The following is a 12,352-nucleotide window of genomic DNA, read 5'->3' as shown; positions in this document are numbered from 1 at the left end:
ACAAGAGAGAGAGGGATGGGTTGACTGTATTTATTTGGATTTAAAAAAGGCGTTTGACAAAGTGCCACATGCAAGATTACTATGGAAGTTAGAGGAGAAGGGTAGCTTAAAAAGAAGCACATTGAGATGGATAGAAAATTATTTGAGGGGAGAGAAATAAGGACGGTAGTTAAAGATATGAAATCCAAGTGGAGAGCAGTAGAAAGTGGAGTGCCACAGGGGTCAGTATTGGCACCAATACTTTTCCTCATTTATATTAACGACATGCCAGAAGGAGTGAACAGCTACATAAATCTGTTTGCAGATGATACGAAACTGTGCAGAATTATAAAGCAAAAGGAGGATAGTGAAATACTGCAAGAAGACCTAAATAAGATCTGGGAATGGAGTAAGAAGTGGGAAATGGAATTCAATGTGAACAAAAGCCATGTCATGGAAATGGGAAAGAGTGAAAGACGACCTGTGGGAATCTATAAGATGGGAGATGGAGTAGAACTGGAGATTGTTAAAAAGGAAAAGGACTTGGGAGTGACAATGGAAGAAAACAATCAACCAGTAAGCCATATTGATAGAATTTTTAGAGAAACATATAATTTGCTAAGGAATATTGGAGTAGCATTTCACTACATGGACAAAGAAATGATGAAGAAATTGATAAGTACTATAATAAGACCCAGATTGGAATATGCAGGAGTAGTGTGGACCCCTCATAAAAAGAAACGTAAGGAAATTGGAGAAGCTACAAAAAATAGCTACAAGAATGGTTCCAGAATTTGAAGGGATGACATATGAGGAAAAACTAAAGGCTATGGATCTACCAACCCTGGAACAAAGAAGGGAGAGAGGAGACCTGATACAAGTTTATAAATTAATCAACAGAATGGACCAAGTGGATAATGAGAAACTGATCCTGAGAGAAGAATATGACATCCGAAGCACAAGATCGCATAGTAAAACACTGAGAAAAGGAAGATGTCTGAGATATTAAAAATATAGTTTCCCGCAGAGATGTATTGAGACGTGGAACAGTTTAAATGAAGAAGTAGTGTCTGCAACGAGTGTGCATACTTTTAAAGTAAGATTGGATGAGTGTAGATATGGAGACGGGGCCACACGAGCATAAAGCCCAGGTCCTGTGAAACTACAACTAGGTAAATACACACACACACACACACATTGTGTGTGTGTGTGTGTCCGTCCTTGTTTGGAGAACTCTTTACATGTTTGGGGGGTTCCACTCATACAACTTTATTAGATAGGGTGGAATCAAAAGCTTTTTGTTTCATCAACTCCCCTCCTCTGACTGACTGTCTTCAGCTTCTTTCTCACCGTCGAAATGTTGCATCCCTTTCTATCTTTTATTGCTATTTTCATGTGAACTGCTCTATTGATCTTGCTAACTGCATGCCTCCTTTCCTTCTGTGGCCACGCTGGACAAGGCTTTCCTCTTTCTCTCATCCTTGTTCTGTTCAACCTTCTAATACAAGAGTTAACCAATATTCTCAATCATTCATACCTTTCACTGGTAAACTCTGGAACTCCCTACCTGCGTCCGTATTTCCATCTTTCTACAGCTTGACTTCTTTTAAGGGAGAGGTGTCAAGATATTTGTCCCAGGCTTTTGGCTAATTTTTTCAAATCTTTTAGGGAAACTACAGCTCTAGTGGGCCTTTTTTTACTAATAATTTATTGCCCTTGGCAGTTCTCCCTCTTGCATATAAAAAAATATTTTATTTATATATATATATATATATATATATATATATATATATATATATATATATATATATATATATATATATATATATATGTTTAAGAAGTACTATAAGACAAATGGTCAACTTTTCAGGTGGTGTAGGAGTGCATCGAGATTACAAAATGGCCATCAAGTACTTCAACTTGGCCTCCCAGTCAGGGCATGTATTGGCATTCTACAACTTAGCTCAGATGCAAGCATCAGGAACTGGCATGGTGCGTTCATGCCATACTAGTGTAGAGGTAAGTCATTCTGATCACTTGATTGTATGTGAGTCTGTCAAACTTTTTTGTTAAAAACTTGAACATGTTATATAAGAATCTTTTTTTTTTTTTTTTTTTTTTTTTTTAATTAGCAGTATCATAAAATTTTACTGCAGATTTGTAGATTTCACTGTTTTCCCACTGCAGCTCTTCAAAAATGTCGCTGAGCGTGGTCGATGGGGTGAGCGTTTAATGGAAGCCCACTCAGCTTACAGGACAGGCCATCACACACAAGCCCTCATCACTTACATGCTTTTAGCAGAATTGGGTTATGAGGTTGCACAGAGCAATGCAGCTTTCATTCTTGATCGTCACGAGACTCATCTATTTAAACAAGGTGGCGAGGGTTTTTCTCGTGCTCTCATGTACTGGGGCCATGCAGCTTCACAGGTAAGTTTTAATAAGTTTTTTGTTAATTTCCTAACCTGCTAAGTAAAACTAATATGTACAGTGATTTTATTTGAATTGCACAGTTTATTATTTCTATGTCCAAAATTTTGGTGGTCTGGTAAGCCTCTGTTCCAGAAGTTGCCAGATTTGAGAGGTTCAACCTGTATTATGATTACTATGGTATTATTTTTAAAGTTTCCAAATATGTCTACCAGGGATACGCTGTGGCACGAGTGAAGTTGGGAGATTACCATTATTATGGGTATGGCACCTCTGTGGACTACGAGACAGCTGCAGCCCACTACCGACTTGCTTCAGAGCAGCAACATAATGCTCAGGCCATGTTTAACTTAGGCTACATGCATGAACAAGGGCTGGGACTGAAGCAAGTAAGGAGGAATTATTGCAAGTTTGCTTATTTTTTTTATATATTATTTGGGTCAATGCTTTATTCTAATATTCTTTTCTTTCCTTCCTCCAGGATATGCACTTGGCTAAGCGTTTCTACGACATGGCAGCTGAGGCAAATATAGATGCCCAGATCCCAGTGGCCTTGGCCCTGGCTAAGCTGGCATTTCTTTTCTCCTTCAAGTATTTAGAAGATGTAAGTTTCTAAACTCAGTGAAGTGGGATTTGGAAGGTCTATTTCTTACCTTTATTATATATATATATATATATATATATATATATATATATATATATATATATATATATATATATATATATATATATATATATATATATATATATATATATATATATATATATATATATATATATATACAGTGAAGACATATACTTGAACGTCTTATAAGTTGAACTTCCAATACTTTTTTTTTTTTTTTTTCTCTATACCATGTGGGCTTTTCACGGGAATTTATGGGCTAAAAGGGATACTTTTTGGGGTACCTCCTATCTCAAAGCCCACCCGCTAGGAAACCGTTGCCCCGAGTGAGGAAGCCCAACCTACACTCAGACCGTGGACAGGATTCGAACCCATATGCTTGGAGACCCCTCGGACCCCAAAGCACACATGGTTCCACTGTACCATGGTGTTCCATGCAAAAGTTCAACCTGGTACTCAAAAAAATATCTGGTACTTGAATGTCCACTCCTGGCCTCCCTCCCATCTGCTGCCAGATGTCCTGTTTTGATACTGATAATACCAAAGGTAAAATACCAGTATTCTGATGTACTGGACACTGATGCACATTTCTAGAATTCTGCTGTGGTCCTGAGAACAAAAACATTCTTCTGCGTTGTCTATAGTTTTTCATTTAGAAACTTACAATGACACCAAAGAGGCTTATTAGTGGTAAAAATAAGGAAGATAGTGAGAGTGTAAGTATTAGTGAGCCAAAGCCCTCCAATGGTGGGTTCACAGAAATCACTCCAGGGGACGAGTGGCAGATGTTTTCATGGATGGTGACTTGTCCTCTGAGGAACAACATATCTCCTCCTCCCCACTTCTCCCATTCTCTTCTACGTTATCCATCACCAGCCTTCACTTACGTTAAGTACAAATCAAAGTTATAAAAAATATAAAATGAAAATTTTTGCTAACTTAAGGTTTTGCCAAGGTTAGAATGAATTACCTGATTTATAGGTATCAATAGTCAAACTTTTTGATACTCAAACAGCCATCTGGAATTAATTGAGTTCAAGTATTGAATCTACACTGTGTGTGTATATATATATATATATATATATATATATATATATATATATATATATATATATATATATATATATATATATATATATATATATATTTACCACAAATGAAGTTGGACCACTTGGGTGCAAATTGGGCACAAAAAGCATAATCACAAAGTACAAAATACCTTTTAAGTTTTGCACAAATTGGGTAATGTGTGTTCTGGTGGTACGTGCCAACTCAGGAAGAGTGCTTCCTTGGTATTTACCTAATTGTATTTACCTAATTGTAACATACGGGAAAAGAGCTATGCTCGTGCTGTCCCGTCTCCATATCTATTAATGTCCAGCTTTTTCTTAAAATCATGAATATTCCTTGCGTTGACCACTTCCACGTCTAAACTATTCCATGCTTCCACCCTTCTATGAGGGAAGCTATATTTTTTCACATCTCTCCTATAAGTGGCCATTTTTAGTTTTTTCCCATGCCCTCTCGACATTCTTTCATTCCACATACACAGATCTTCCCTATCCATTTTTTCCATGCCAATCATCACTCTGTATATTGCTATCAGGTCTCCCCTTTCTCTTCTGTTTTCCAGGGTCGGAAGTTGCATTCTTTTCAGTCTGTCTTCATAAGTCAAATCTCTTAAGTCAGGCACCATTTTGTTGTAGCCCTCTGTACTTTCTCTAGTTTCCTTATGTGTTTCTTTAAGTTCGAGCCCACTGTATTGTTGCATATTCAAGCCTCGGTCTTATCATTGCAGTAATTATTTTCTTCATCATTTCTTCATCTAAATATACGAACGCCACTCTTATGTTCCTCAATAAGTTCAATACTTCTCCAATTATTTTGTTTATATGTCTCTCTGGCGATAGGTCATTGGTAATTGTCACCCCAAGGTCTTTTTCTTCATGACTGGTTTTATGTCTTCATTTCCTATCTTGTACATACTCCTGATTCTTCTTTCACTCTTGCCAAACTCTAATTTCTTGCATTTTGTCGTGTTGAACTCCATTTGCCATGTACAGCTCCATTTCCATATTCTGTCCAAGTCTTCCTGGAGTAGTTCGCAATCTTTGTCACATCTCACTTTTCTTAACAATTTTGCATCGTCTGCAAATAGGCTCACATAACTGGACACCCCATCCACCATGTCATTTATGTAGACCGCGAACATTACTGGTGCCAACACTGATCCCTGTGGAACTCCACTCTCCACCAAGCCCCATTCTGATGGTCTGTCCTTAATTATTGTTCTCATTTCTCTTCCTACCAAAAGTCTTCCATCCATTTTAGTAAACTGCCATGCACTCCTCCTACCATTTCAAGTTTCCAGATCAGTCTCCGGTGTGGTACCTTATCAAAGGCCTTTTTTAAATCCAGATATATTCCATCAGCCCAACCATCTCTTTCCTGTATTACATCTATCACCCTCGAATAGTAACATATCAGGTTTGTCGTGCATGAACGCCCTTTTCTAAAACCAAATTGACACTCACAAAGTATGTCATTTTCTCCAAGAAGTCTGTCCATCTATTCTTCACCACCCTCTCACACATCTTAGCTACCACACTTGTAAGTGACACTGGTCTATAGTTCAATGGGTCTCTCTTGTTACCTGATTTATAAATTGGGACAATGTTAGCTCTTTTCCAGTCTTGGGGCACTACACCTTCCCTTAATGAGGCATCAATTACTTCACAAACTTTTTCTGCCAGTTGCTCCCTGCATTCTCTTAAAATCCATCCTGATACCCCATCAGGTCCCACAGCTTTTCTCACTTCTAAACTCCCCATCATATTCTTGATCTCCTCCACAGTTACTTGAAACTCCTTCATAATCCCTTTCTGTTCCATTACCAGTGGTTTGTCAAAAGCAGTCTCCTTTGTGAATACCTTCCAAAGCATCCATTCATAGCCTCTGCCATTTCCTGGGATCCTCACTGCATACTCCATTTACTTCTAAACTTTCAATACTTTCTCTATTTTTGATGTTGTTGTTCACATGTCTGTAAAAAGCCTTGGTTGGTCTTTACATTTATCAATTATATCCTTTTCTTGTTTCTTTCTTTCTTCTCTTCTAATCAACACATATTCATTTCTTGCTCTTTTGTAACTTTCCCACTGCTTAATCCGTCTTTTCCTTCTCCACCTCTTCCATGCATCCTCTTTTCTTGTTCTAGCCTTTTCACATCTATCGTTAAACCAGTCCTGCTTTCCAACTTCTCTATGTTGTCTTATTGGTACAAATTTTTCTCACCTTCTTTGTATATTTTTATAAATTCCTTCCACTTTTCATTTGCTCCTTAGCACTCTTGAATTTCATCCAATTTGTCTCTTGAAAGAATTTCTTTAGGTTTCCAAAATCTGTCTTGGCATAATTCCATCTTCCCACTTTATATTCTTCATTTCTTCTAGATTTCTCTTCATCTATCACCTTGAACTCCAAAACTGCATGATCACTCTTTGCTAAAGGGCACTCCACCCTCATCTCCTCAATGACCATTGGCTCTGTACTAAAGACCAAGTCCAGTCTTGACGATGCTCCCTCTCCTCCAAACCTAGTATCTTCTTTGACCCACTGAGTTAACACATTTTCCATTGCCAGTGTCAATAGTGTATTTCCCCATGTTGTCTCTGATCCTTCCATTGACCAGTCCTCCCAACACACCTCTTTACAATTAAAATCTCCCATCATTATAGTTCGTTCACAGCCACCCAACATTTCTTCCAGACATGTTCCTGTATCACTTATCATTTCTTCATATTCCTGTACTGACCATGCATTTGTCTTAGGTGGTACGTACACCACTATGTAGTGCCTCTTTTTCCTTCATTAGTTTCTGCTCTGATCTTTAGCACTTCTGCCTTTCCCATACCTTCTTTCACTTGATCCACCTTTATATCTTTTTAACCAGCAACATCACTCCTCCTCCCATCTTACCTACTCTATTTCTTTTCCAAACATTATATTTCCTTCTCCAACCATCATCAGGTCTTCTCCTCTCTCAGTTTTGTTTCAGTAAGACCCACAATATCTGGGTTCTTGTCCCTCAAGTAATCGTTGAGTTCTAAAATCCCGATATCACTCCATTTATGTTGGAATACATTACATTCCGCTCATACATAAGTTTCTTTAGTCCTTTCTTGCTGTACTTTTCTGGGTTATGAACCACTTCCTCAGTCTCATATCCAAGATTCTCCAGAAAACTCTTTCTTCTCCTCTTCTGTCCTCTCTTCATTTTTTTCAAAGCCTCCTTTCTCAACTCATTTAACATTTCTCTTTCCTTTTCACCGAGATCTCTTCTCAACCAAATCTTCCTTGTTGTTTCCTGCTGGGCTAGCCTCCATGACTTCTCCACCAATTCATCTACATCCTTTTGTGACTTAAGTTTGATTCTTATTGGCCTCATACCTTCTCCTGTGAACTTTCCAATTCTATGGAAGTCCTCTATTTCTTGTACTAGGTCTTTTCCTCCTCCTGCACCACATTAATGATATTATTTATCACCTTTTTATGTTTTTCTCTCTCCATTTTACTCGGTGTCTTATCCTCCTCCACACCAAATATCACCACACATCTCTTTTTGTCTACAGTTTCCCTCACCAATGTCTCATTTGACTTAATAACCTTCACCACTTTCTCAGCAATCTTCTCTTCTATGATCTGTTGATCTATAATTTCAGCAAGGCCCAAAGTTTTCTCCCCAGACTCTTTGATTTCCTTTTCCAGACTTGCAACTTTGTAATTTACCTCCTTTCTTTCCACTTCCTGACTTTTTTTCCATTCAGCCTGCTTCTCCATCACTTTTCCTAAAGATTCTCCACATTTGTCGCAATTCACTTTAATTAGCTTAACTTCCTCTTTCAGTACTTCATTTTCTTTCTTCATATCGGCACACTCTTTCATTACATTGTCATAACTCGTTTCCAGGCCCCCATACTTTTCAAACAGTTTTTCAATTTTACCTTCCAACTCCAGAATTTTCTTCACATAAACGCTCTTCTCCATTATTCCTTGAAATCCTGTGAAGTCTGATTCATCTTTCGAGTTCACGGCCGCCATGTTGCGCAGATGTAAACAAACCAGCTGATGGCTCAAACGCAGGCTACAGTTTATATTCACCTTCCCTGGACATTATTTTGCTAATCAACAGTTAACATGACTATATGGAGACGGGACAAACATTACAAGCTCCTTTCCCACCTTGGTTACTCTTAGGCAATGGTAACTGTAGAATTAGAGATGATTGCTCTGGAGCTCAGCGACCACATCCGCCATCGACGGTGTCCCCCGTGTGTGTGTAATGGAAGTGTGGATGCATGTCAAGCTCCAGTTTTACACTTCACCTTGTTTTCCTTACCTAATGATCATATATTTGCAAACATTATCCTTACATCCAGTATGGGTCCCAAACCACTCATAAATGCAGAAAAGGGCCATATTCTAGCCCTAAGGGTAGGAAAGTCATTATCTCTGGAATATGCAGGTAATTAGCATGTGTTGGACTACAGTAAAAAGACTTACTGTTGCCATGCGTACAACTTCTCTTATAACATGTAAAAATGATTTTGAGAATTTTTTCACGCTGATAATTCTACACCATGGGTATGACGGCCAGAATACTGTTGCACAGTTTACATGAAAGGAAAAAATAAAAAAGAATCATTCAACACAGAACATATAAAGATTTCTACCCAAGGGCTTACCAAAGGAGCTACATGCATGTTGTCTGTGTGAAGTCTTTAATACTTCTTGACTCATCTCCATTGACCTTCCCACAGGACCTTTAACAGAGCAGCATAACATTTTCATATCCTTTCCACTACCATCCTCAATGCCTCTCCCCACAGGTTCTCTCTCTCTCTCTCTCTCTCTCTCTCTCTCTCTCTCTCTCTCTCTCTCTCTCTCTCTCTCTCTCTCTCTCTCTCTCTCTCTCTCTCTCTCTCTCTCTCTCTCTCTCTCTCTCTCTCTCTCTCTCTTCTCTCTCTCTCTCTCTCTCTATTTCTCTCTCTCTCTCTTATGTAATTCTTGTGTTTGTTTCATCTTCTTCATGCATTTTATATAATCCTTTCCTTGTATTTCTTGTTATATTTTGTAATTTTTCTCTTAACAATTTCCAGTCTGCCATGCATACATACCCCGTCACCAGTATCATCACTTTCATTGTAACCATTCTCTGTTATTAAAAGGGGTGAAAAAAAGGGTGGAGGGATAATAATTATTCATTTAATTAATGATGAAAGAAATTATTGTGTTCATTAAATATTCTTTCTGTTGTGTCACATTATGTACTCACTCACAAAGGAAAAATCTAGTACAGTGGTGCCTCACAATAATGGACACTGAGAGGGTTAGGGGTTGTCCGTTACTGCAAATTGTCCTTTACTAAAAGTGGGTTGTCTGTGAGACCCTTAAACACCCCCTTTCCCTTCTTTGGTAGTTTATTCTCTTTAAATAATGTAAAAAAATATTTTCATTATCTAATCCATCTTATTCTTATGCCCTGCTGCAAACTCTCCATATAGCCACCCTCACAGCCAATGTAAGGCAATCTGCAACTGAACAAGTACTTCTTGGAGAGAGAGAGAGAGAGAGAGATCAGGTGGCCATGTTTTGTTTATGTCGTTATGCTTTCGCTGCCATCACTACCACCACGTTGTTGAAACTTTGCTCGTTATATAATTTACAAGAAGAAAAGCTTGTCTTCTCCATACTAAATTATCCTCAGTCAAAATAAGAAAGAAATAAGTTGTAGATCTCCAAATACTGGTAAATGAAGACAAAAATCAAGTGATGGAGAGTTTGAGTTTGCACCTGTCTGTCATCTGCACAGTGCACATCTGTCAGCCACTGTGCAATCTCTCTCTCTCTCTCTCTCTCTCTCTCTCTCTCTCTCTCTCTGTATGGCAGTGTCATTATCCTTGATTGCCCAACAACATTCACACAGAAATGCATAACTAGCATTTCGCTTAGGCAGGCTGCAGATCCAACTAGCCCGGGACCACAAATCACCAGGAGTGTCACTCCGATAACCCCTACAGGCAAGCAGTCGCCACTCTCCACCTAATCATATGTTTTGTAAATTGTAGAGTTACAATGGTATGTAGCATGCCCTTTTTTTGCTTATTTATCTTGTGCGTATTCATCTGCGTGGCCACTAAGAAACTATGGATTTGTGAGGGAAAAAAGAAAGCTGCTGTAATGGCCACCCAAAAATTGGTTAGGTTAGTTTAGTTAAGTCTGTTAATGAGCAAAATCAGTTACTGCGAGGTCTGTTATCATGAGGCACCACTGTAATTTGTAAGTAATGGATATGTATTAGATGTTAGAGGTCATGACTTAAAGACTAATGACCATTTATTTTAAGTTTCAGTGGCTTCAGCTTCAGGAGAGGAGCCTGGAGGAATTGCTAGGACCAGACTGGGACATCTATTTGATGGCTATCCTCTCTGTTTTTATTGCTGTTCTTATGTTGTTCCGTCGACCTCCACCTCGGCTAGCCGTCTAAAGAGTTGCCTTAGCAAACAGAGAATGTATGCTGGTTGTACACTCAAAGGATCAGTCTGTTTTGTATTTTCTGATTTTCTGAAGATGTTATCTCTATCTTGTGATCATTTCAGTTTTCACAAATATTCAAGGAATCTTTGGTGATGGTTATGACTTCTGTTGTTCATGTAAAGCATATGATGTATAATATCTAAAATCCTAATATGAATTATTTATGCATGTCATCAAAGAAATGAGTAATGCATACACTTATCAGTTGAGTTCAGTCTTGTGAGTTATAAATTTTACAGATTAATTACAGCGACTGTCAGTTACGTAAAGAGGCCAAGAGTTCCACAGCTCATATATATTACATATCTGTGTATAACCTTGGTGTGTGTCCGTATTGTGAAAGATGTGATGGCTTGGAAAACTGACATGCAAAATTTAATGGAAAGTGAATATTATACAAATAGAGAATTGCTTTCTTGTGGCTCAAAGGCCCTGGCTAGTGATAATGGCCATGCCATATATTCATCCACCACCTCCTACAATTTTTAACTTGTTATTTAGTAAAATGTTATTTTTCTGACCATGATCTCATATTCTTAATGATGCAATAAAAAATTATGGTATATATAGAAAAATTTATCAGCAAAACTAAATCATATATGGAATAATGAACACTCAAATAATGAAAAAAAAAAAAAACTTATCTCTATCTCTCTCTTGTTTTGTTCTTGTTCAAAGTTGTGATAAAAGTTGCAGAAAGTGTAAGTGCAACTTTGCTTAGTCTGATTTTATCAAAATGTTTGAAACTTCAAAATGCATAGTGCCGCAGTCACAAAGTCACAAGTCAGTGCTTGTAATGATAAAATTTAAATACTACATATCAAGAAATGTAAATTATAATAGCAGCTAAGATAGTTCCAGGATGAGAAAGTGTACAAAGTGATGAAAACCTAAAAGAAATAAAAATATGAGTGCTAAGAGAAGAAAGAGAGATGGAAAACCTAATTTTGATATCTTAGAGATTAGCCTAAAAATGGCATACTATTGCAGTAAGGAGTGACTGGACTTTGGAAAAATGGAGGAAAAATTGAGGATAGGGAGATGGCTTGAATTGCCTCTAAGATATAAGAACATAGATACCTGGAATAGCTCAAAAGAAGAAGAGATGATAAAGACAAGGAATGTGCATCAACTATATGTGTACAGAGACAGGACCATACAAATATAGCTTAGGCTCTTTAAATTATTAATAGCTAAATACAATTACTAGTTACACAAGGTAAAGACACACATGGGTGTGTGTGTGTATATATATATATATATATATATATATATATATATATATATATATATATATATATATATATATATATATATCTAAAATATACATAATTTGTTATTTATAATTTCACACACACACACACACACACACACACACACACACACACACACACACACACACACACACACACACACACACACACATATATATATATATATATATATATATATATATATATATATATATATATATATATATATATATATATATATATATATATATATATGCATGACAACATACAAGATTTTTGGCTTCTCCCATTTTCATTGGGAAGATATCCAAAAACTTTGTCACTATAATTCTAAATGCCTCACAGTCAATTTGAAACCAAATTTAATGCTCTAGCGCAAAGCTTAATTGAGTTACAATTGGTTGAAGTTTGCCAAACTGACTTTTTTTTTTTTTCAAAATGAGCAATGGCATCTTAGCTGATGATGAAG

The 12,352-nt window shown here is 37.2% G+C and overlaps 1 protein-coding gene across 2 annotated transcripts in view; it reads left to right on the top strand.

Annotated features, from left to right (window-relative positions):
- LOC123505795 (protein sel-1 homolog 1-like) overlaps positions 1 to 11,726 on the top strand; it is an 84,943-nt gene extending 73,217 nt beyond the window's left edge. For both annotated transcript variants that reach the window (XM_045257513.1, XM_045257514.1), the window contains exons 9-13: positions 1,850 to 1,998; positions 2,167 to 2,409; positions 2,625 to 2,798; positions 2,891 to 3,013; positions 10,440 to 11,726. In XM_045257513.1, the coding sequence (XP_045113448.1) occupies positions 1,850 to 1,998; positions 2,167 to 2,409; positions 2,625 to 2,798; positions 2,891 to 3,013; positions 10,440 to 10,580 (830 nt within the window). In that variant the 3' untranslated portion in view covers positions 10,581 to 11,726. The remainder of the gene's footprint in view (positions 1 to 1,849; positions 1,999 to 2,166; positions 2,410 to 2,624; positions 2,799 to 2,890; positions 3,014 to 10,439) is intronic.
- The last annotated feature ends 626 nt before the right edge of the window (positions 11,727 to 12,352 follow it).

Source organism: Portunus trituberculatus, chromosome 18, assembly GCF_017591435.1.
Source record: "Portunus trituberculatus isolate SZX2019 chromosome 18, ASM1759143v1, whole genome shotgun sequence".
In the NCBI taxonomy this organism is placed as follows: Eukaryota; Metazoa; Arthropoda; class Malacostraca; order Decapoda; family Portunidae; genus Portunus; species Portunus trituberculatus.
The sequence above is the reverse complement of the archived record's forward strand: the minus strand, read 5'-3'. Positions and strand labels throughout refer to the sequence as shown.